Consider the following 26,756-nt stretch of genomic DNA (forward strand, 5'->3'; position numbering starts at 1 on the left):
AGGCAATCCTCACGTCCATCAGCCACCCAGTTATCTGCATACCTAATAATTGAATCACCAACTACAACAGCGATCCTAACCCTTCGCTCCTGGACAGAAGCTCCTGGAGACACATCCTCGGTGCGAGAGGATATTACATCCCCTGGTGGGCTGGTCCTGGCTACAGGATTACTTCCAGCTTCACCAGGGTGATACTGTCCTTTTAGGAGACCTCCCTCCTCCAAGGCAGCACACGGGCTGCCAGACTGGAGGTAGGACCTCTCTAAAACATCCCTGTAGGCCTCTTCCATGTACCTCTCTGTCTCCTTCAGCTCCTCCAAGTCTGCTACTCTAGCCTCAAGAGAATGGACTCGTTCTGAGCACTAGGAGCTCTTTGCATCAAGCACACACATATAACCTCTCCCAACTAGGAGATAATCATGCATGTGACACTCAATGCAAAAGACTGGATAGCACCCCTCTTGCTGCTGGACTGCTGTCTCCATCTTAGTACTATAGAGTTGTTTAATTAAAACTCCTTAAGGTACTAGGGATATCAAATGAATATAAAGAGCCTTAAGACTATATGGTATAATATCTCATTTATTTAGTGTTTGCTTCTCAGAAACTAATTAAATGTTATTAAAACTCTAATGAAAACTCTCCTCTTGTCGTCCTAATTAGAATAATCAACTATAAATTAATAGTTGATCTAAGGGTGGGTGGGAGTTGGGAAGGGGATGTAGGAATGAGGCCTTGCTGTGCCTTCTAGAGTCTATCTGTTAATGCTGTGGCAGAAAATTCAAGTTTTAAAACCATGGGGAAAAGGATATAGAGACTAATTAATAAAGTTGTTGTTGTTTTTTTAATTGTGTGTTTATCAATAATCTACAATTCCTCTTTTAAACCCAATCTTTAAGTTACCAAGCACAGAGCAAAATAATGTCACTTACCCACAGAAATGTCCTCTTCTCTCAGAACTTCTCAGAAAGGAAGTTAAGTGGAACCTTTCCTCTCTATACAGTTTGAATTCAAAGGAGACTGCTTGAAACAAACCTTTTATATGAGAAGCTATATCCTGCAGGCAGTCAGGCTTGTACAGTTGACTTTTTACCTCCTAATCTAAGAAAAGCTCTTGTAGAACATGGTTGAGCTGTGGGGAGGTTTATTTTATTATTGTGAGTTGTTTGTGATTTTATTTTTTTTATTTATGGAGGATTTTATGTAAAGCTCTTAGTTCAATCATTAATTTGTATTGTGCAGAGGTATACAAGAAGTTTAATAAAGGTAAAGTTGGCAAAGTTGGGTAGGTGAGAACAATTGGCAGGCTGAATGATTGCCCTCCCCTTGTCCCTTCCTCCCTTCTCACCCATTACTTCCCTCACCCGTAACTGTCTTGTCTGTCTGTATTATTTAGATTGTAAGCTCTTTTGAGCAGGGACTGTCTCTTTATATCAGGTGTTCAGCGCTGCGTGCGTCTGGTAGCGCTATAGAAATGCTAATAATAATAATAATAATAATGAATGAACCAACTGGTGCTTCTATGCTGGTATCCAAATGCTACGGTTTCCCTTTTTTATTTCTTCTCTTCCCTCCGTTTCTCTAATTTTTCCATTCTTTGCTTCCCATGTCTGCTATTTCCACCCGCGAGACGTTGCATGCTTGTTCCTGAAGTACTCAATTGTAGAACTCCTACATTATCTGAATCACAGTCATTATATAATTCAATTCATTACCAACATTACAGTAAACATCTCTCTCAAAACTTTGTTCCAATAATTCTAAACAATATTTATAAAAATTGCTGAGCTGAATATGTCCCCAGACCTATCTTTCATGCTCTGATGCCAACAGAAGTAGAATGCGACTTACCCATTTCTGGCTGCTAAATGAAGGGGTGTGCACCCAGAAATGTCCTGATAGTTTGGATTTGCTCCTTTCTTTAGCAGCAAGACCAGACATTCAACAGAGCCACAGCTAGAAAAAATAAAACAAACAAATAACACATTTGAGAGTAATCCATTACCATGAGATACTGTCTAAGCTAGCACAATTACTCAGTAGCAGCGCTGAGAGCTGCCATACAGGAAATCAGGTCAGATTTCTGCTCCTCAGACCAGCCATTGCTGGAGATGCTATGGAGAAGACAGTCCCTCTAATCCTCAACAGTACTACTACTTAACATTTCTAGAGCGCTACTAGGGTTACGCAGCGCTGTACAGATTAACAAAGAAGGGCAGTCCCTGCTCAAAGGAGCTTACAATCTAAAGGAGGAAATGTCAAGTTGGGGCAATCTAGATTTACTGAATAGAGGTATAATGGTTAGGTGCCGAAGGCGACATTGAAGAGGTGGGCTTTGAGCAAGGATTTGAAGATGGGCAGGGAGGGGGCCTGGCGTATGGGCTCAGGGAGTTTATTCCAGGCGTGGGGTGAGGCGAGGCAGAAAGGGCGGAGCCTGGAGTTGGCTGTGGTGGAGAAGGGTACTGAAATGAGGGATTTGTCTTGAGAGCGGAGGTTGTGGGTAGGAACGTACGGGGAGATGAGGGAAGAGAGGTAGGGAGTAATACCAAGTGACCAGACTCAGCAAGAACTACAATTCCAGTGGAAGGTGCAGTCCGTGGCCTGAGTCCAAGAACTGTCACTGTAATGACTAGGCTAGATGAAAGGAATGGGGGAAGAGTCAACCAATAGAAAACATGACATTTTACCTAACCAAAGTTCTAGTTAGAACACAAGAGATGCCAAACAGAGTCAGACCAAGGATCCATCTAGCCTAGTATCCTGTTTCTAATAGTACACAGTCCAGATCACAAGTACCTGGTAGAGTCCCAAGAAGTATCAAGATTCCATGCAACTTATCCCCCTCTTCACCCAGAAACACAGCATGCCTAATGATTGTACTGGACAACACACAATCTTCATCCCTTCCGATCCGCCACATATATACCTCATTCGATCACTATACAACCTTGTATTTGCTATCAACCGACTGGGCAAACGCCTTGACAGTACTATGTAAGCCACATTGAGCCTGCAAATAGGTGGGAAAATGTGGGGTACAAATGCAGCAAATAAATAAAAAATAATAACAATTTATGGACTTTTCCAAACACTTTTTAAACCCAGCTACATTAACTGCTTTCACCACTTACTCCAGCAGCAAAGTTCCAGAGCCTAACTATACACTCAGTGAAAAATATTTTCTCCTATTTCTTTCAAATGTGCTGCTATGTAACTTCATGGAGCGACCCCTAGTCTTTGTACTTTTTGAAAGAGTAAACAATCGATTTGCATTTACCCATGCCACTCCATTCAGGATTTTACAGACCTCTCATATCTCCCTTTTATTTTAGTGCTAGAGAACTTTTGTGCAGTTCTGCAGATGTTAATTTACCCCCAACAAAACTCAAAGAAGCGAAGAGGGAAATGCAACTAGCAAAAGCGCAGGCAGAAGAAAAAATAGATATAGATGTAAAGAGGTGATAAGATCTTTTTCAGATATATTGGGGAAAGGAGATAGGAATGGAATTGTAAAACTGATAGATGCTCAGAATGGCTATGTGGAGAGTGATGAGGATAATGCGAATATGCTAAACAAACACTTCTCTTCAGTGTTCAAGCAAAAAAATCCTGGAGAAGGACTGTGGTTGGCTGCCGAGGGTACATCTGGGAATAGATTGGATACTGCACTGTTCGTGGAAGAAAGCTTTTATAAACGGCTTGAAAGTCTAAAAGTGAACAAAGATATGGGGCCAAAAGGGATACATCCCAGGATACTGAGGGAGCTCCGAGAAGTCCTCTAAAGGATTTATTTAATACATCTTTAGAGATAGGAGAGGTTCCATGGGATTGGAGACGAGCTGATGTAGTCCCTCTTCACAAAAGCAGAGACAGGGAAGAAGTGGAAAACTACAGACCGGTAAGCCTCACGTCGGGATAAGAAAAATAATGGAATCACTGCTGAAGGAAAGGATAGTTGACTTTCTAGAAGACCACGGGTTACAGGATCCAAGGAAACATGGCTTTACCAAAGGAAAATCCTGCCAAACGAATCTGATTGACTTCTTTGACTGGGTGACCAAAGAACTGGATAAAGGAATTGTGCTAGATATAACCTACTTGGATTTCAGCAAAACCTTTGATACAGTCCCTCACAGAAGATCCATGAATAAGCTGAGAGGGCTGAACTTGGGACCCAAAGTGGTGAACTGGTTGACTGACAGGCGACAAAGGATGGAATCCGCTCGGAGGAAAGAAAGGTGAGCAGTGGAATGCCTTGGGTTAGAGCTGGGGCCAATTATGCTTAATATATTTGTGAGAGACATTGCTGAAGGGTTAGAAGGAAAAGTTTGCCTTTTTATGGATGACACGAAGATAGACAATACAGTGGACAACCTGGAGGGAGTAGAAACCATGAGAACAGAGCTCCAAAAATTAGAAGAATGGTCAAAGGTCTGGTGGTTAAAATTTAATGCCAAAAAGTGCACAGTAATGCACTTGGGGTGCAAAAATCCAAGCGATGTACCAGACAGGAGGAGAGAGATTGGTAAGCTCGGCTCAGGAGAGGAACCTTGGGGTGATGATGACTGAGGATCTCAAGGTGAGGGAACAGTGTGACAAGGTGGTGGCCATGGCCAGAAGGGTGTTAGGCTGCATAGAAAGGGGTATAACTAGCAGAAGAAAGGAGGTGTTGATGCCCCTGTACAAGTCATTGGTGAGGCCCCACTTGGAGTACTGTGTTCAGTTTTGGAAGCCGTATCTTGCTAAGGATGTAAAAAGACTAGTGATTCAAAGAAAAGTGATGAAAATGGTATGGGCAGCAAGATGTATGAGGAGAGACTTGCTGACCTGAACACGTATACTCTGGAGGAAAGGAGAAACAGGGGTGATATGATATAGATGTTCAAATACTTGAAAGGTATTAATTTGCAAACAAACCTTTCCCGAGATGGGAAGGTGGTGGAACTAGAGGACATGAATTGAGGTTGAAGGGGGACCGACTCAGAAATAATGTCAGGAAGTATTTTATCACTGAGAGTGTGGTAGATTCCTGGAATGCCCTCCCGCTGGAGGTGGAGGAGATGAAAACAGTAATGGAATTCAAAAATGTGTGGGAAGGAATTCTGTTTAGAAGGAATGGATCCAAAGAAGCTTAGCATAGATTACGTGGCACTACCAGTAACTGGGAAGCAAAGCCAATGCTGGGCAGACTTCTACGGTCTGTGCACTGTTCATGGTTGAATCGATTTGGATGGGCTGGAGTGGAGCTTTTCAGGAGCTTTGATGACAACTTCTGAACTTAGAAACATGGCTAGCGAGAGTATATAACTCTTCTAAAGCAATCGCTGCCCCAATCGTCATTGGGCCAAGTTTTACTTTCACTTTCAAACTATAATATTTTGAGAACTCCTAGATCTACTTGTTAAAAATCATTCAGCTACTTAGCTTTTGATAGCTGTTAGAACCCAACACTCTGCTAACATCGCCAGGTTTGGATCATTTCGTCAGGGTAGCGGTCCAAACCACATCGCTATAATTCTCTTCAGTAGGAGCAATATTGATTACTTGCACTACTACTACTACTTATCAATTCTCTAGCGCTACTAGACATAAGCAGCGCTGAACACACTGGACATGAAGAGAGAGTCCCTGCTCTAAAGAGCTTACAATCTAACTAGGACAAACAGGACAAATAAGGGAATTATTAAGGTGGGAATGATAAAAATGGATGCTGATTGGCTTGTTGATGAAACCACATGTACAAATTGGATGCACGCCTAAATTTGTACACACGATTTTAAGTACCATTTATAGAATTTCGGGGACTATGTAATCATTCCAGGGTCAAAATTCATCTATTTTATTTATTTATTTATTTCATTTGTACCCCGCTCTTTCCCACATACAGCAAGTCCAGTGCGGCTTACATGGTAAAGATGTAAGATGTTTTCTATTGTTATTGTATTGCTATTGTTATTGTATTGTTATTGTTTTCTATTGTTATTGTATTTATTTTCTCCTTCATTTGACTCTATACTTTACATTTATTGCATTGTAAACCACACAGCTGGTTCTCCCCATATGCAGTATATCAAGAAACACCTTGGACTTGCCCTATGGACATTACTTTCCCCTCAGCTTTACCCAAAAGCAGAAACTTAAGAATATTAATGTGCTGAGTGGCGGTGAGTGCTGCGCTGTGCTATAACAATCCACAAAATCTTACTTTGCTGCAATATGAAGCAGGCTCCTCTTCACGCGTCCAAAAGCGTAATTGACATCAAACTTTGAATTTGATAATAGCTCTGACACAGACCTAAGAGAGACAAAAAAAATCAATGTTCATCATTCACAGGGTGTTCTAGGTGTACACGTTGCTGTACAATCTACACAACTTAGCTACAGCAAGCAGAATCTACGAACTGACACCCTTCTGAAGGACATTTAATGAGGGAAGGAGGTGGGATGGGCAACTGATTGGCAGGGCTCACAGGTTTTTGTTTTTTAAAAAGAAACTTCTGCTTCTAGTTTAGTTATTCCACTCTAAAGTAGCATTCACTTCATTTTGGTCCTTCAACCCGAGAAAACCAAACTTTTGAGGGTAGGGAACGATAAGGACGACTCGCATCTCAAAGGCCGGTAATTTGGTCCATTTAAATGCTTGTGTCCTTAGTCTGGGAGTTGTTAGACATTGATTTGTCTATCAAGAATCAGATAAACATGTTGGTTAGAACATCACTCTTGAATTTACAATTGAGTAAGCAAATTTGACCTTACCTAGGGGAGGAACATTTAAGGTAGGTGGTAAAGGTTGTCAATTTTTCAGCTGAACTACTACAATATGGCATAATTGGGCATCTCATATGTCAGATACAGCCGCCAAAATTATAAAAAAAAAGGGAGAAAAACATTAAATGGAGCCACACATTGGTTGAGTGCCATTGGCTCCCAGTGGAGCTAAGATTTAAATTTAAATTGTTTATTATGGTGCATAAACATATTTGAGTATTAGGACCAGCATTTTAATTTTATTTATAGGCTAGCAAGACCTTTTAGATCGGAGGATCAAATGCTGAGAACCAGTAGTTATTATTATTATTTATTGCATTTGTATCCCACATTATCCCAACTTTTTTGCGGGCTCAATGTGGCTAACAATTCATCGTGGCTATGGGAAATAGAGGGGAACATACATTTATTATTAACAGAGTTTTGAGTTAAATGATAGTATTAAAGCAAAAGATAGTAAGAAACATTTCTGGATAAGTCAAAGATTATACAGTTGCATGTGTTGATCTTTGTTGTATATCTTGTCGAAGAGAGAGGTTTTCAGTAGTTTGCGGAAATTTGTCAGTTCGTAGACAGTTCTCAGGTTGCATTGATAATTAGCAATCAGTTAGAGATTGCTAATTATCAACTACTAGACAGCGGACCTTGAAAGATCAAGCCCTGTGCAAATGGAATGTACTGCCAAGTACATTACGAGCCCAATATTCAGCTGGCAAGGATCAGCGTTTTGCTGACTGCCACTGGCATTAAACATAGAAATTCAATGCCGGTGAAAATTAGCAGTTAGTCAAACAGGTGATTTAACTGGCCAGGAACAGTTTCTGGCCAGTTAAATCGCTTTGAATATCCACCTGAATACTTTTTAGAGGTTGTATCATCTTTCGGAACAAATTACAAATGTGGCTATTTCTGCAGATCTGGTGTTAACATTTCTGAGATGAAGAATATTTATTTTATTTATTGTATTTGTACCCCACATTTTCCCACCTTTTTGCAGGCTCAATGTGGCTTACAGAGTATAGATATGATAACGTCGTTACATGATTTAAAAAACAGTCGATCATAAGCGGAGGTGAGAGAGGGTTTAGATGGAGAGGTGTTAGGTGAGGCCGTGTGAGAGGTGTTTTTTGGTGTCCTTGGGTGGTTTAAGGAATGTTTTGTTTCATTGAGGGTGACTTTCGTAGGCTTTGTTGAAGAGATGTGTCTTCAAAGCTTTGCGAAAGCTGGTTAGATTGGTCGTGGCTTTCAGGGCCATGGGAAGTGCGTTCCAAGACTGAAATCTAAAGACAGATAGTTAATTTCAAATGTTAGTAAGGTGATTAATATTTAAGCGTTAATATTTTATAACATATGAGTTGATATACGTTTATCCACTTCAAATCCTTTTTTTGAAATTAGAAACGAGCTATGTTTGGAATTAATGAGATTTAATGTATCACCTCCCACCCCATGAATCAAGATGGTTTACAATTTTGTAGATTATAAAACAATTTTTTTTTTTTTTAAATCTCAAATTTTATAGACCTATTTCATGCATAGAAGGCCTCTTCAAAAATTAGGTCACATGTAAAAGTATATTTTATTTATTTATTACATTTGTACCACGCGCTTTCCCACACATGGCAGGCTCAGAGCGGCTTACATAGTAACAATATAAAGAATTACAAAGTCGTGAGAAGAATATACAGTTTGTAGTAAATGCAATATTAATGGGGTTAACGGATAAGTAAATTGAACATAGGAGGAATTGGGTGCAGAAGGAAATGAGCGTTGGGAGGTAGGCGTAGGAAGATGCACAATGCACAGAGGAAATTCAGTCGCGTTTCTTTTTTTTTTTTATTGCCAGTCCTCGTTTGTGGAATTCACTACCACTGGTTATGCACCAATCGGCATCTGTTCCCCAGTTCAAGAAATTGCTAAAAACCTGGCTATTTTCTAGGGCATTTGGCTGATGAGGGTTCTGTTTTTAGAGTTTGTGATTTGGAAGGCTGTGTATTTCTGTTTGTTTTTTTTTTAATTTATAACGAGTCTTTATTGTTCATATCAGAATTCCTTTACAAAAATGAAATGCACTTTCAACAAACACTTGCTACTCCCAACAGCACATTAACAGGTTAACCACTTATCAAACTCCCTGTAATTACGACTACAGAGAATAACCCCATCAGGAATTCAAATTCCACTTAAAGCTCATATTATGACCCCATGTTTATAAATTTTTTATTTAACCCCCCGGCTCCCCCCTCCCCCACCCCTCTACCCAAACTAAGTCCTCTAACTCTCCCTATCCCCCCAATATTTGCAGTGCTTCAAGAAAGGGCTCCCAAATCGCCTCCCTCTTCGCCTCCCTCTGGCTCCAAACTGCTCAAAGTCTCTCCATCTCACAAAGGATGGAACCAAAGTTTATTTAGCCATTTCGACAGGATGGGGAACCTCCCTAGATTTTCAATGCCCAGCGAGTACCACTCTCACCGCCACCATTGCTTGCCTGACCAGCAACGCCTGCGACTTAGAAAGGCCTGGGGGCTTTTTTGAGAATATAAAAAACTCGGGAGACCACTTAATTGAGTGGGAAAGCGCGGGGTACAAATGTAACAAAAATAAAATAAAATAAACTCTGCAATCTATATTGAATGAATGTTTTATTGTACCTTGCCTAGAGGATAGGCGGGTTATAATTGTAATAAATAAATAAATACAGGTGCACTCAGGCAAGGAGTTTGGTCGGATTATGGGTAAAGGCATGATTTACCAACTTAGGGCCAAATTGTATAAATGGCGCCTTAAAAACGGCGCTGAAAAACTATGCGGCTAAAGTTAGGCGTAGTTTACAGAATATGGTCATGAGCCATTCTTGCGACGAAAATTTACGCACACACATTTAGGCCACCTAAAACGAGGCCTAGATACCTGCATCTAAGTTAGGCGCAGATCGGGTGTTTTCTATAATACTGCGCATAGTTTTTTTGAAATGCCCACAACCCGCCCATTCCACACCCCCTTTTCAACTGTGCGCATTAGAATTTACGTGCATCATGTTATAAAATTCGCCTAGAAAACTGAGCTTAATTTCTAAGTAAGGCCAATTAATGCCGCTAATTGGATGTTAAGTACCTGTTAATCAATTAAGTTGTGTACACAATCTGGCCACGCAGCCAAATTAGCACGCACAACTTAAGGCACCATAAGTACATAAGTAATGCCACACTGGGAAAAGACCAAGGGTCCATCGAGCCCAGCATCCTGTCCACGACAGCGGCCAATCCAGGCCAAGGGCACCTGGCAAGCTTCCCAAACGTACGAACATTCTATAAATGTTATTCCTGGAATTGTGGATTTTTCCCAAGTCCATTTAGTAGTGGTTTATGGACTTGTCCTTTACGAAACCGTCTAACCCCTTTTTAAACTCTGCTAAGCTAACCGCCTTCACCACGTTCTCCGGCAACGAATTCCAGAGTTTAATTATGCGTTGGGTGAAGAAAAATTTTCTCTGATTTGTTTTAAATTTACTACACTGTAGTTTCATCGCATGCCCCCTAGTCCTAGTATTTTTGGAAAGCGTGAACAGACGCTTCACATCCACCTGTTCCATTCCATTCATTATTTTATATACCTCTATCATGTCTCCCCTCAGCCGTCTCTTCTCCAAGAGGTTATGTTATAAAACACACGTATAGGTGTGTACCTTACACACTAACATTCAGGCCTGCTCCCAAGCGCTCATATACGTCCGTAAACTTCATTTAGGTACCGTTTTTCAGGATCTGTGCTGGTAATTTATAAATACACATAGGAGCCTCTCTCTCCCTTTTACAAAGCTGCAGGGTAATGCCCACACAGCTCATTTATTTGTTACATTTGTATCCCACATTTTCCCACCTATTTGCAGGCTCAATGTGGCTTACATACCCTGTTTCCCCGAAAGTAAGACATCCCCCAAAAATAAGACCTAGTAGAGGTTTTCCTGAATTGGTAGATATAAGGCCTCCCCCCGAAAGTAAGACCTAGCAAATTTTTGTTTGAAAGCAGGGCCGCCGAGAGCCGGACAAGGCCGCCCCCCACCCGAGGTCGCCGGGCCCCCCCTCCACCCACCCTCCGTCACTCCCGGAACTAACCTTAAACGCCTCCTTTCACCTTCGCAGCAAGCAGCAGCAGGGAAGACCTGTCCTTCCTTCTGTGCCCCGCCCTCGCGGACGTTATGTCAGGCGAGAGCGGGACATGGAAGGAAGGAGTGGCCTGCCCTGCCGCTGCTTGCTGCGAAGGTGAAAGGAGGCGTTTAAGGTTAGTTCCGGGAGCGACGGAGGGTGTGAGGGCGGGCCAACCCCGATGTTTCCCCGAAAAATAAGACAGCCCCCTGAAAATAAGACCTAGCGCATTTTTGGGGGCAAAAATTAATATAAGACAGCGTCTTATTTTCGGGGGAAACACGGTAGTACCGTAAAGGCGTTCACCTTGTCTGGTAGAGAAACAAATACAAGTTGATGTTGTAGTCATATAAAGGTGCATGTGTTACAAGTACAATGGAGGTCGGGATGAGGAATGGGCTATGTCGGCATTACTGCACCGGCAGCTACTAGCACAAAATATAAAATAAGTACAAAAAAGCGCTTTTTAGCCCTCCACATTTAAAGTACCCTTTTATAAAGCAACCCTCTATACCAGGGATGGGCAACCTCGGTCCTTGACGGCCGCAACCATCAGGTTTTCAGGACTTCCCTAATGGATATGCATGAGATTTATTTCCATGAACTACCTCCGTTGTATGCAAATGTATCTCATGAATATTCATTGTAAGTATAAATCTCTCTGCCAGTTAATTCATTTTTAGAAAATACCTTTATTATTTGCTTACAAAACCTAATACCTTAACATATCATTCCTTCATGCACACTCACTTACAAATGTACTCTCATACACATTTCACAATAAAACCTTAATGGAGCTAACCCACTAATACATATTGAGGCATATTTTCAAAGCACTTTGGGAGGCTAAGTTCCATAGGTTTCTATGGAACTTTGGGAGGCTAAGTGCTTTGAAAATGAGCCCCATAATATCCTAACTGTTCAAAATGCCCAGTAACCTCAGCAGGATATTTGTTCAAAAAGTTCCTCTGATGCTAGTGCTGCACTACCCCCACGGGGTGTGCTGTTGCTTTAATCTTCCATACTGGGTTAGCTCCATTAAGGTTTTATTGTGAAATGTGTATGAGTGTGCATTTGTAAGTGAGTGTGTATGAAGGAATGATATGTTAAGGTATTAGGTTTTGTAAGCAAATAATAAAGGTATTTTCTAAAAATGAATTAACTGGCAGAGAGATTTATACTGGTAGTATTGTTGGTTCAGTTAGCAAGTAGGGTATAGCCCAGTATTATAAGGTTGTTAACATGAATATTCATTGGGGAAATCCTGAACACCCAACTAGATTGCAGCCCTCAAGGAATGAGGTTCCCACCCCTGCTCTAGACGTACCTTTTAGCATTACAAAATGATTACAGAAGTAAATGTGGATTTAATTTCCTGTTGCATTAGCACTTAGGAGATCATTTACCAAAAGTTAAAGTATTAACTGTTAGAAAATGACCCAGTTATTGTTGGACTTACTCCAAAAAATAAACCCATTCAGATCCATGTAATCCAATAGTAATTATTTCCAGTGTAACCCAACCCTTCCCTGGGTAGGATCAGCCTCAGCCTTTTACAGACTAACAGAGCAAATTAGCACCCTGTCACTCACTAATGGCCCTTTACTTATAGGCCTCTCATCTTCCACAGTGCAAGGTTATTAATACAGTATGATACTGGGGGCTATGCAATAAAGCTTTACATGCATCACCTTTAAATACATCCTCCTCAGTAAAGACCAAGGCAAAGAATTCATTTAGTGTCATAAGTACATAAGTAATGCCACACTGGGAAAAGACCAAGGGTCCATCGAGCCCAGCATCCTGTCCACGACAGCGGCCGATCCAGGCCAAGGGCACCTGGCAAGCTTCCCAAACGTACAAACATTCTATACAATCAAGCCATTGTGACATCACTAATGAGGTTGGCTCTTATTGGTGGAATGAGCCACTATGACATCACAATAGGTTAAATCACTGCTCTATGTAATAAAAGTGAGCCAAGTAGAGGACATAAGTACATAAGTAATGCCACACTGGGAAAGACCAAGGGTCCATCGAGCCCAGCATCCTGTCCACGACAGCGGCCAATCCAGGCCAAGGGCACCTGGCAAGCTTCCCAAACGTACAAACATTCTATACAATCAAGCTATTGTGACATCACTAATGAGGTTGGCTCTTATTGGTGGAATGAGCCACTATGACATCACAATAGGTTAAATCACTGCTCTATGTAATAAAAGTGAGCCAAGTAGAGGACATAAGTACATAAGTAATGCCACACTGGGAAAAGACCAAGGGTCCATCGAGCCCAGCATCCTGTCCACGACAGCGGCCAATCCAGGCCAAGGGCACCTGGCAAGCTTCCCAAACGTACAAACATTCTATACAATCAAGCTATTGTGACATCACTAATGAGGTTGGCTCTTATTGGTGGAATGAGCCACTATGACATCACAATAGGTTAAATCACTGCTCTATGTAATAAAAGTGAGCCAAGTAGAGGACATAAGTACATAAGTAATGCCACACTGGGAAAAGACCAAGGGTCCATCGAGCCCAGCATCCTGTCCACGACAGCGGCCAATCCAGGCCAAGGGCACCTGGCGAGCTTCCCAAACGTAGAAACATTCTATACAATCAAGCCATTGTGACATCACTAATGAGGTTGGCTCTTATTGGTGGAATGAGCCACTATGACATCACAATAGGTTAAATCACTGCTCTATGTAATAAAAGTGAGCCAAGTAGAGGACATAACTACATAAGTAATGCCACACTGGGAAAAGACCAAGGGTCCATCGAGCCCAGCATCCTGTCCACGACAGCGGCCAATCCAGGCCAAGGGCACCTGGCAAGCTTCCCAAACATACAAACATTCTATACAATCAAGCCATTGTGACATCACTAATGAGGTTGGCTCTTATTGGTGGAATGAGCCACTATGACATCACAATAGGTTAAATCACTGCTCTATGTAATAAAAGTGAGCCAAGTAGAGGACATAAGTACATAAGTAATGCCACACTGGGAAAAGACCAAGGGTCCATCGAGCCCAGCATCCTGTCCACGACAGCGGCCAATCCAGGCCAAGGGCACCTGGCAAGCTTCCCAAACGTACAAACATTCTATACATGTTATTCCTGGAATTGTGGATTTTTCCCAAGTCCATTTAGTAGCGGTTTATGGACTTGTCCTTTAGGAAACCGTCTAACCCCTTTTTAAACTCTGCCAAGCTAACCGCCTTCACCACGTTCTCCGGCAACGAATTCCAGAGTTTAATTACGCGTTGGGTGAAGAAACATTTTCTCCGATTTGTTTTAAATTTACTACACTGTAGTTTCATCGCATGCCCCCTAGTCCTAGTATTTTTGGAAAGCGTGAACAGACGCTTCACATCCACCTGTTCCACTCCACTCATTATTTTATATACCTCTATCATGTCTCCCCTCAGCCGTCTCTTCTCCAAGCTGAAAAGCCCTAGCCTCCTTAGTCTTTCTTCATAGGGAAGTCGTCCCATCCCCGCTATCATTTTAGTCGCCCTTCGCTGCACCTTTTCCAATTCCACTATATCCTTCTTGAGATGCGGCGACCAGAATTGAACACAATACTCAAGGTGCGGTCGCACCATGGAGCGACACAACGGCATTATAACATCCTCACACCTGTTTTCCATACCTTTCCTAATGATACCCAACATTCTATTCGCTTTCCTAGCCGCAGCAGCACACTGAGCAGAAGGTTTCAGTGTATTATCGACGACGACACCCAGATCCCTTTCTTGGTCCGTAACTCCTAACTTTGAACCTTACATGATGTAGCTATAATTCGGGTTCTTTTTTCCCCACATGCATCATCTTGCTCTGGCCTTGTGTACCCCAAATGCCCCTTTTAATCCTTGATGATCTAATGGTCCAAATGACTCCCCTCACAGGTTTTCTGCTTCTAATGTACCTGGAAAAGTTTTTACTATGAGCTTTTGCACCACTGCAAATTTCTTTTCAAATTCACTTTTAGCCTCCCTTATCAATGCATTACATCTAACTTGCCAGTGCTTAAGCCGCTTCCTGTTTTCATCATTCAGATCCTTTTTTCCATTTTTTGAAAAATGGTCTTTAAGCTGCAATAGCCTCTTGCCTCTGCTGTTGCTATTCTTTCTGGAATACATCTGATCTGGGCTTCCAAGATGGTATTTTTAAAACAATGTCCATGCTGGATCTGATTGCCTAAACTTTGCAGCTGCTCCTTTTAGCTTTTTTTTAAATCTCATTTTATCATAGCTACCCTTTTGAAAGTTAAATGCTAATGCAGTAAATTTCTTTAGCATCTTTACTCCAGTTATTAACTCAAATTTGATCACAGTATGATCACTTTAGCCAAGTGGACCCAACACCATTAGCTCTTGCACCAAGTCCTGCATTCCACTAAGGGCTACATCTAAAATAGGTCCCAGCAGCCCACCCAGTAAGTCTTTGAACCAACTGTTCCATGAAGCAATCATTTATTTCATCTAGAAACTTTTAACTTCCTAGCATTTCCTGATGTGACATTTATTCAGTGACTTTTTGGCAGGTGGTTATTTTGGGGTTTTGACTGCCATTGCCAGTTATTGGAAATGGTAATTTAAATCACCCATTCTTACTGTATTGCCAAATTTGTTAGCTTCCCTAATTTCTATTAACACTTCTTCGTCTGTCTGTTCTGGCCAGGTGGACAGCGGTATAGCCTCCCTCTTTAAACAGGCATTTCCTTCTACCTGATGTACGTTTTTTGGTTCTTGAATGGTCCAACTGTTGGGGAATTATTTAGGACAGATGGGGTGGAGTGATAGTTTTATGTGTGGATATGATATGAGTAATTGTTCTCCTGTTGATATTTTTGTGCTTTGTCATTTGACAGGAAATAATTCATTTTAATAAATAAAACAGCACAGGATGACTGCTAGGTGTGTACTCCTTTACCTCTTCTAACCCTAAGGCTCGTGCTCCAATTTCACAAGTTTCTCCCATACCTCTGAACAACCAGAACATCCAATGCACTAGAGAGAGGTCTACTAGGAAACATTCATGGCCAAAACCAACTTGTGCAGACACACATACAAATATTAGCTGCCATCATCATAGCAGGTACAGAGAAGGGCCCATGAAGCTTAGGAAAAAAGCAGCATGTATAGTGACCAGACAGTACAAACTTTTGAATCTAATTGCTTGTGCTTCTTTTGTGACTTCCTCCGATGAACAGAAGGAATCGTGTTCAATGTCCCTTGGCTTTGAACCGTGCTGCGTTTCAATAGCAGTCTCAGTTCTACAAAATCAGAGATAAATTTGGCTAAGAAAGCATAATTCTCTGATTTACTCCAGCACGATTCTAATCCTTCATATCTCAAGAGCCTCAACTCACTTTCCCCATCCTCTCAAATCTCTGCAGATAATTTTGCCCCCAGCTTCTCTGAGAAAGCTTCCCCTCTTGGACAGCGACAACCCACTTTCACCTTTGAACCTAGATCCTTTTCCTTTCTCACTGCTTCCCTCTCACTTTTTGAGCTGCCTGAAAGAAGCAACAATTTTGGTGACATTTGAGGCCTTCATCTCCCCTATATTGATCCATTACCCACTTTTCTTTTGAAATGCTTTCTAGAACAACTTCTGCCCTTTCTTTATTCCATACTAAGCAGCAGCCTGGAATCTGGCATCTTCCTTAATTAATGGAAGCAGGCTGTAGTACATCCCCATTTAAGAATCCCATGACAGATCATTCATCTCTCTTTTGACTCATTTCTAACCTCCCATTTCCACTGCACAGTTCATAGATTTCCTTGACAAAACCAACGGTCTACGTTATTACCAAACTGGCTTTCATACTCATCATTCAACTTAACATACTCTTATTAGACTCATTAATTACATTAAACTAATCCTAGATAGCGGCAGAAATGTACTCCTTGTCTCCCTTGACTTACTCATTGCTTTTGATTTGCTGACAAGCAATTCTAAAGCTTCCCTCTCTTACAGAACATTTATGGTTCATCCAAGCACCTCACATCTGGTGTCCTTCAGGGCCCCATCCTGAGATCAATCCTTTTCAACATTTTCATCACACTGTTTGCTTTGCTGATTTAGTTACCTGGCACTCCTGTTGCCGAGTCATCTAGAAGGAGACTTTGGACTCTCTACAGTGAAGACAGTTCAAGCAGTTGGAAGCGTTCCTCTTTTAAATCATTTAAGTACTCTCACAGATCTGATTCTCCTACTTTACCCAAATAAAATGTGTGTTTTGTAAGCAACAAGAACAGTGCATTGGAGACCTGTAGCATAGGCCTTTGATATTACACTACTTATTTCTAAAGTGACTGATTCCCAAATCTGTTTGGGAACTCCCAGCCAATCATGTTTTCTGAATGTCCACAATGAATATGCATGAGAAACCTGAATGCAGTGGAGGCAGTACACCCAAATCTGGCTCATGAATACTTACTCTGAAAACCCATCTGGCTAGGGGTCCCCTAGGACAGGTTTGGGAACCACTGGTCTAAATGAAATAACACAAAGGGTCTGACATATATATCACATGCCAAATAATGGTAGATAGGGGAACCTTCCTCATACGATACTGGAAATTCCTCTCCAGACCTGTCCTTTAGTTCAACTCTAATTCACACACTTCTCATTTGAAAGAAAAAGAAACCACCCAAACACATGCTTCCAAAAAATATATAAATCACATTTATTTTGACTACAAAAATATATTTTCAAACAAAAGATTAACAAATGACAAATGTCTTCAAAAGTTATTATACATAGCTGAAAATCTGCATCATAATGTAGAAGGATCTTTGAGGGTGTCAAGTTCCTACAGAATAGCACGACTGTACCTAAACTTTCCACATGTACAGTATTTATATCCTACATGGTCATCTTAAATCAGTGATTCTCAAACCTGTTCTGGGGGAACCCCAGCCAGTCAGGTTTTCAGGATATTCAATGAATATTCATGGATCAATTTGCATATCCTTGGAATGCAAATCTCTCAAGCATATTCATTATGGATATCCTGAAACCTTGACCGGCTGGTGTTGTCCCAGGACAGGTTTGTGAACTTCTGCCTTAGACAGTATCAATAGCGTACAAGACACATACTGAAGCGCATCATTAGGCAGACAAGGCTGCAGAAGAAAACGTGAGTCCTTCATGGGAACTAGGAAAGATGGTGAGGAAGTAGCCACTTCCATCAAAGAGTGGACAGCCCTGTCCGGATTTTCCAACCCTTTGAGATGGGTGCTCCAATATGGCATAGATGGAATGGATGTAGTTGAAAGGCCAGGAGTAGATTGGGTAGATGAGGTCCGTAGCAGTGGTGTTGACGGCCAAAAACCAGTCACCACTGCGAGTGCTTTGGAGGCTTCTTAAATGTCTTGTTATTAGGATTCAATTTGCTATCTCCAAGCTTTCCTCCTTGATTGTATTTATGCTTACATTTTGTCATTTTATTCTTGTTATACTGTTAAATTCTTAAGTCAAGCTGTACTTGCTGTACACCGCGTTAGGTGAATCTCTTCTTAAAGGCAGCTAATAAATGCCAATACATAAATAAAGCTTGTTTTTCAGAGCTCCAAAGCCCTCACAGACTCTGTCGTCCAGTTATTACTGCATCATTATCATCACAGAATGTTCACAGAGGAAGAAATGTCGAATGCCAATGCCTTTTCAACTCTAGGCTGTGCCCATGACATCAATGAGGCGGATCTGCAAGACTGGCTAAGGTTCATCTGCTACCAGTCCTTCTTGCAGGTTTCTCCAGGCTAGGTGGTGCCTAAGTATGGGTCAATCATCCTCCATCTGGCACAATCACCTCCCTTTTTCAACAACTGTTACTCGGTGACAGCTGTGGAGTCCGCCGACGCCAATTCTGTGTGTGAGGCAGTTTGAGGCAAACCCACTGGACCTGAGAAAAGATAGAGATCAATAAGCTGTACTGATGGAATATATGCATCTATTTTTACTTCCATCTGTAAAGTCATGCAACGCCATTGCCCTGCACAATAATAGTGCTCTACCAAGTTCCCAAGCTTTCTAAAAGATTCTGCCCAAGGTTTGTCCCCAAAACTCCCAAACGTACTAGGTCCACAAGGCTCTAAACCTAACCAAAAGTCCTATACCCACTAGGCCTGTAAACTCTTGCAGGCCCATCTGACAACGAAGTTAGACCCTCTGTTCCTAATCTGTGCTCTTGTAATAAAGTAACTCACCAGCTTGTCCCCAATATATTGCTGATGCAGTATCCACGGGCTTTAAAGCCTTGCTCCAGTTGTCTGAGATGAACAGGAAAAACACAGCCACCTTCCTCCAACAGGCACTGATCTTTGCACACTTTTCTCAAAGTGCTCTTTTTAATTCCCTGACAGCAATAATGTATTTTATTGTTCCAGGGTGACTCCTGATTCTGCTGACATTGAATGCCACTCTTTTTCAAATGTGTTCTTTCGCCATGAGTGACCCTCCAAGAGCCCCCTGCAGGTTTCCAGCATCAGCCCAAGGCTTCCCGTCCAACCCCCGAATTTCTTCAATAAAAGTAAAAACACCAGCTGGCATGGTCGATACCTGCCTGAAGTACTTACTCCAGCCTCCAACTCTGGTTTTACCAGCATTTCTTCTGCATTTTCCCCCTTTGACATGCATAGTCAGTACAAGTATTTGGTCAGTTTTCTTCTCCTTTTTCTGGGATCCAGTTGTTACTCAAACTTCTCCCTCTCAGCATTGACAACCAGTCCCAAAAAGCCAAGCTTACCATTATTACAGTTTTAAAGAAAAGAAACAAAACAGAGAACAGAGACTTCTCCATTTAGCACATATGTGCTATGCTGTATAGCAACCACATGGTATTTTGAACTCGGGCGCAATTAAAGTGATGACGCTATACTCCGTGTTAGCTGCACACTAATAGAACAGGCACTAGCACTGCGTTTTAAAAGATGCACTAGAATATTTAGCAACATCACCCATTAAGCACTACCTTTCAGGTGTATGCTAGATGTTTTAACAAGCAGATGCTATTGAGTGGAGGAGTGGCCTAGTGGTTAGGGTGGTGGACTTTGGTCCTGAGGAACTGAGTTCAATTCCCACTTCAGACACAGGCAGCTCCTTGTGACTCTGGGCAAGTCACTTAACCCTCCATTGCCCCATGTAAGCCGCATTGAGCCTGCCATGAGTGGGAAAGCGCAGGGTACAAATGTAACAAAAATAAAATAGATACTATTGGAGATTCTACATGGAATGTTGCTACTATTGGAGATTCTACATGGAATGTTGCTATTATTTGAGATTCTGTTGCTACTATTCGAGATTCTACATGGAATGTTGCTACTATTGCAGATTCTACATGGAATGTTGCTACTATTGCAGATTCTACATGGAATGTTGCTATTCCACTAGCAACATTCCATGTAGAAGGCTGCGCAGGCTTCTGTTTCTGTGAGTCTGACGTCGTGCACGTATGTGCAGGACGTCAGACTCACAGAAGCAGAAGCCTACATGGCCACATTGGTGATCTGCAAGGGCCGACTTCTACATGGAATGTTGCAAGTGGAATATAATCTCAAATAGTAGCAACAGTGGAGGAGTGGCCTAGTGGTTAGGGTCCTGGGAACTGAGGAACTGAGTTTGATTGACGCTTCAGGCACAGGCAGCTCCTTGTAACTCTGGCCAAGTCACTTAACCCTCCATTGTCCCATGTAAGCTGCATTGAGCCTGCCATGAGTGGGAAAGCGGGGTACAAATGTAACAAAAATAAAATAGATACTATTGGAGATTCTACATGGAATGTTGCTATTCCACTAGCAACATTCCATGTAGAAGGCTGCGCAGGCTTCTGTTTCTGTGAGTCTGACGTCAGACTCACAGAAACAGAAGCCTGTGCGGCCACATTGGTGATCTGCAAGGGCCGACTTCTACGTGGAATGTTGCTAGTGGAATAGCAACATTCCATGTAGAATCTCAAATAGTAGCAACAGTGGAGGAGTGGCCTAGTGGTTAGGGTGGTGGACTTTGGTCCTGGGGAACTGAGGAACTGAGTTTGATTCCCACTTCAGGCACAGGCAGCTCCTTGTGATTCTGGGGCAAGTCACTTAACCCTCCATTGCCCCAGGTACAAATAAGTACTTGAATACAATATGTAAGCCACATTGAGCCTGCCATGAGTGGGAAAGCGTGGGGTACAAATTTAACAAAAAATAAATAAAAAATGTGTACTTGGGTCCTGTGGCATCAGGTGAATCTTTCTTTTGAACGGGTGACGTTTAGCTCGATTGCAATATGGGAACAAGGATCTCGGGAGGAAAAATTATTTCTCAGTAAGGCCTGTATCTTTGGGAAAAAAAATACATTCTCTATCACTGGGTCTCCGAAAAGGCACCATCATATTGGTACTGGAGGAATAGACTTCACGAGCTTATGCTACGGGAATTGCGGGATGCCAGGCACACACCGAAAAGACGGCAAAGATTCATTCGGGTATGGGGGGGGGGGGGCCTATTTGAATAGAATATCCCCATGGTCACGACGGAGTCAGGTCCTGAATGTATTGGGCTAAATCATTGAGAATTAGTGGCATATGAGAGAAGTCCTAAAAGTGGGAGTGAAGGAGACAGTTCTAGCTCGTGGGTAATGAGAGTCAATGTTGAAGGGGGGAAGGTCGGGGGGGCTAGACAGAGGGGGGAGGGTTATCAGGCATTGACAAAGGAAATCTGGGTGAGTCATGGTTAAATGTGTTGTTAATAATCAATGTTAATATTAGGTATAAGGGGACTCATATGTGCAAAGTGAGTGGGGGGAGTTGGGGTTATAACAAGGTTTGAGTTGGGTGTAAGTTGAATAGTCTGGGTGGGGTATAGTGGGGAGCAAGATAAAGCTTGATGTCCTTAAGTTGAGTACATCCGCAACTGTGATTGTATCTCTGCACTACCTGGATGTTTATTGAGTCCATATGTACCACACTATGTCACCAATAAAAAAATTTTAAACATTTAAAAAAAAAAATGTGTATACGTTTTTAAGACAGTCTTCAATATACAGAAATGGAACTTTGTTGGCAGCAAAAACACTGCATCTGAATCAATGCCTCGTCAAAATAACAACAAGTTTATTTAAAATACAAATCTGTTTTTCTGGATATCAAACACTCAACACACAAAAGCTTCTAGATTTAAGGCACCCATGACACAAAGCAGTAAGAGGGGGAAAAACACCCACCTGTGCTGATCTGCCATAACCATTGGCATTAGCGTATAGACAGCAGTTTCATTATCTGTGCAACAAAGAAACCAAGAGTTACTATGCAATTTTCCAACACACATTCAACATTAAAAAGGCTGGGCGTACAGTCAAGTCATAAAAATGTGGTAAAAGTAAACATGTAACGCAACAATCCCTCATAAAAATAATTGCTATACATATGATTTGCCACATCCTATTCCCTGCCTGTGCCAAGTCCAGAAATTATCATCTGTGCAGTCGAGATTCCATAACTGTTTTTCTAGGGTCTACTCTAGAGATGTGCACGGGGACATACTCTGGTCCCCATCCTCAGCCTATTCCACTCCGTCCCCACCCCATCCTACTGCTACCATCCCCACAGTTTTCTTTCTTATGCTCATACCCAACCCGCATTTAAAAGATCATGTAAATTCAACAAAATATAAAATGCATCCTTATAACTTAACACAAAATAATAGGTATGACTGTTAAATATGCAAGAAAAACATTATTAACATGGACTGCGAGAAAATCATTTCAAATTATGCTAAAAAAAAAAAAAAAAAAAAAAACATTTACAGACCCAGATCTCAGTTCCATTCTACATTCCTAAATTATTCGTCCTGCAACTGAACTCAGTTCCCCAGGATCAAAGTCCACTGCACTAACCACTAGGCTACTCCTCCACTCATTCTACCAATAAGAGACAACCTCATTAGTGATGTCACAATGGCTTGATTGCCCAATACTTGGCTCACTTCTGATATTGTGATGTCATAAGGGAAAGGGGGAAAGGGAAATGGGACTTGACATACCGCCTTTCTGAGGTTTTTGCAACTACCTTCAAAGTGGTTTACATATATTCAGGTACTTATTTTGTACCAGGGGCAATGGAGGGTAAAGTGACTTACCCAGAGTCACAAGGAGCTGCAGTGGGAACTGAACTCAGTTCCCACTGCACTAACCACTAGGCTACTCCTCCACTCATTCCACCAATAAGAGACAACCTCATCAGTGATGTCACAATGGCTTGATTGCCTGATACTTGGCTGACTTCTGATATTGTGATGTCATAAGGGGAAAGGGAAATGGGACTTGACATACTGCCTTTCTGAGGTTTTTGCAACTACATTCAAAGCGGTTTACATATATTCAGGTACTTATTTTGTACCAGGGGCAATGGAGGGTTAAGTGACTTGCCCAGAGTCACAAGAAGCTGTAGTAGGAATCGAACTCAGTTCCCCAGGATCAAAGTCCACTGCACTAACCACTAGGTTACTCAAAGGTGCTCTACTACTACTACTACTATTTAGCATTTCTATAGCGCTACAAAGCATATGCAGCGCTGCACAAACATAGAAGAAAGACAGTCCCTGCTCAAAGAGCTTACAATCTAATAGACAAAAAATAAATAAAGCAAGCAAATCAAATCAATTAATGTGAACGGGAAGGAAGAGAGGAGGGTAGGTGGAGGCGAGTGGTTACAAGTGGTTACGAGTCAAAAGCAATGTTAAAGAGGTGGGCTTTCAGTCTAGATTTAAAGGTGGCCAAGGATGGGGCAAGACGTAGGGGCTCAGGAAGTTTATTCCAGGCGTAGGGTGCAGCGAGACAGAAGGTGCGAAGTCTGGAGTTGGCAGTAGTGGAGAAGGGAACAGATAAGAAGGATTTATCCATGGAGCGGAGTGCACGGGAAGGGGTGTAGGGAAGGACGAGTGTGGAGAGATACTGGGGAGCAGCAGAGTGAGTACATTTATAGGTTAGTAGAAGAAGTTTGAACAGGATGCGAAAACGGATAGGGAGCCAGTGAAGGGTCTTGAGGAGAGGGGTAGTATGAGTAAAGCGACCCTGGCGGAAGATAAGACGGGCAGCAGAGTTTTGAACCGACTGGAGAGGGGAGAGGTGACAAAATGACCACCAGAAGGTCCCCCCTTACTCCCCCAGTGCTGACCCCCTCCCACCCCTCAAAAATGTGAAAAACAGTACAAACCAGCCTCTACGAAAGCTTCACATGTTATGGTCCATAACGTTTTATTGATATAGACATGAGGGAAGCCACTGCTTGCCCCGGGATTGATAGAATGGAACGTTGCTACTAACTGGGTTTCTGCCAAGTACTTGTGATCTGGATTGGCCACTGTTGGAAGTAGGATACTGGGCTACATGGAACATGGGTCTGACCCAGTATGGCTATTATGATGTTCTTTTAGAGCAGCAAGCAGGTCCCTGGAGTAGCCTAGTGGTCAGTGCAATGCACTGTACAGAAGGAAACCCAGGTCCATATCCCCACTGTTACACTTGTGGTAGAAAGTGTGAGCCGTCCAAAACCCACCAAAAACTTACTGTACCCAAATATAAGTGACACCTGCAGTCATAAGGGCTATTGTAGTGGTGTAAAGTTGGATACGGCAGATTTTTGGTGGGTCTTGTTAGGCTCACCATACAATAAAAGGAGGTAACGGTGAGATGTGTACCTGGGACCTTTTTATGTGAAGTCCACTGCAGTGCCCCACTGCTCTGCTGGAATATCTTTGTGGCCAGTCTACTAAGAAGCTGGCCATGCATACATCCCAATGGCTTATTTTTGTACGTTTTTCCCTTGGATTTTTTTTTTTTTAATGTTCCAAAAAGTTAGAAGCACTGAGCACAAAATCATCTAGTGAATAGCCATTTTCGAAACAAAAAGATGTTTTTCTGGTTCAAAAATCACTATGTTGTTTTCAGCAAAACGTCCAAAATTGGATTTAGACGTCATATCGAAAATACCCCTCAAAGTGAACTAAGCATTTCTGCAAGTTTCATTTTGTGGCCAATATCCTGTTCAGATGTTGAAAAGCTTTTAAAAGTCATAAACATCTCTTGTGCAAATAGAACAGGAACAAGGAACAAAGTTGAACTTATATTTTTAGCTTTACTTATCCCTGAACTACTAGAACATAGCATATGTAATCAAAATTCAACATATACAGCTTAACCTTGTTATAACACGGTGCTCGGGATCCAAAGAATCACATCGCGTTGTAAGCGGATTCACCTTATAAAGGGGTTGAGCTGTATTCTTCATTGGAGCTTATTATACTAAGGGCTACCGCGTAATACAGTTACAACTACAGTTATTGTCTTTTCAGAAATCAAAGGATAATGTCAACACATTTTCAGAAGAAATCCACTTTTTTTATGTTTATTGACTAAAAGCATAGTTCAGCTAACGAAAATTTACAATATTTGGACTGCTGACCTGTTGATTTATGTAACATCCATCAGAGGCTTATCCACACTCTTATCACCTCTTGCTTAGACTATTGCAACATGCTTCTCACAGGTCTCCCACTTAGTCATCTCTCTCCTCTTCAATCTGTTCAAAATTCTGCTGCACGACTAATATTCCGCCAGTGTCGTTATGCTCATATTAGCCCTCTCCTCAAGTCACTTCACTGGCTTCCTATCCATTTCCGCATACAATTCAAACTCCTGTTATTGACCTATAAGTGCATTCACTCTGCAGCTCCTCAGTACCTCTCCACTCTCATCTCTCCCTACATTCCTCCCTGGGAACTCCGTTCACTGGGTAAATCTCTGTTATCTGCACCCTTCTCCTCCACTGCTAACTCCAGACTCCGTTCCTTTTATCTTGCTGCACCATATGCCTGGAATAGACTTCCTGAGCCAGTATGTCAAGCTCCATCTCTGGCAGTCTTCAAATCTAAGCTAAAAGCCCACCTTTTTGATGCAGCTTTTAACTTCTAACTTATATTCACTTGTTCAGAACCCTTATTTTATCATCCTCACGTTAATATTCCCTTATCTCTTGTTTGTCCTGTTTGACTGTCCTAATTAGATTGTAAGCTCTGTGAGCAGGGACTGTCTCTTCATGTTCAAGTGTGCAGCACTGCGTACGTCTAGTAGCGCTTTAGAAATGATAAGTAGTAGTAGTAGGCTCTTTAATAAGAGGGCAAGAGTGAAAGGGTGGGTTGAGAGAGACAGTCAGGTGTCCATTCACTGCTGTTAGGTGAATGCTGAGACTATTGCTCCCAAAAGCTTTTGCCAATTAACTAACCGTTGTTTCTGTGTGTGATATTCTCTCTCTCTGTTTCTCCCAGGGATGGGAGACAAGGGCCGAGCTAGTGTTCTACCTGAGCAGATATCCAGACAAATACAGTCTGTTTATGGGCTCACCCTTAACATTTTTGTAAGCGATGTTGCTGAAGGACTATCTAGTTGGCGGATGATACCGAAAATCAGTAGACACCCCTGAAGGTGTGAACAACATGAGGAAACTTGAAGAAATGTCCAGAATTTGGCAGCTAAGATTTAATGCTAAAAAACAAAAAAAAAATGCAGCGATACATTTGGGCTGCAAAACCCGAGGGATTGGTACAGTTTAGGGGGTGAAGAACTTTTGTGCACAGAAGAGGAGTGGGACTTGGGGATCGATCATCTTAAGGTGACCAAACAGGTAGAAAAAGCAACGGTGAAAGTTAGAAGGATGCTTGGGTGCATAAGAAGAACAGAGATGATGATGCCTCTATAAAAGACTCTGGTGAGACCTCATTAGAATACTGTGTACAAGTCTGGAGACCGTACCTTCAAAAAGATATAAACAGGATGGAGTCGGTTCAGA

The 26,756-nt window shown here is 41.9% G+C and overlaps 1 protein-coding gene across 3 annotated transcripts in view; it reads right to left on the reverse strand.

The window, feature by feature from the left end:
* HACE1 (HECT domain and ankyrin repeat containing E3 ubiquitin protein ligase 1) overlaps positions 1 to 26,756 on the reverse strand; it is a 279,223-nt gene that overhangs the window by 233,953 nt on the left and 18,514 nt on the right. For all 3 annotated transcript variants that reach the window (XM_030199163.1, XM_030199162.1, XM_030199161.1), the window contains exons 2-4: positions 22,136 to 22,190; positions 6,206 to 6,295; positions 1,852 to 1,956 (exon numbers count right to left, since the gene is read on the reverse strand). In XM_030199163.1, coding sequence (XP_030055023.1) covers positions 1,852 to 1,956; positions 6,206 to 6,295; positions 22,136 to 22,190 — 250 coding nt within the window. The remainder of the gene's footprint in view (positions 1 to 1,851; positions 1,957 to 6,205; positions 6,296 to 22,135; positions 22,191 to 26,756) is intronic.

The sequence above is a fragment of the Microcaecilia unicolor genome, chromosome 3 (genome assembly GCF_901765095.1).
Source record: "Microcaecilia unicolor chromosome 3, aMicUni1.1, whole genome shotgun sequence".
NCBI lineage: Eukaryota > Metazoa > Chordata > Amphibia > Gymnophiona > Siphonopidae > Microcaecilia > Microcaecilia unicolor.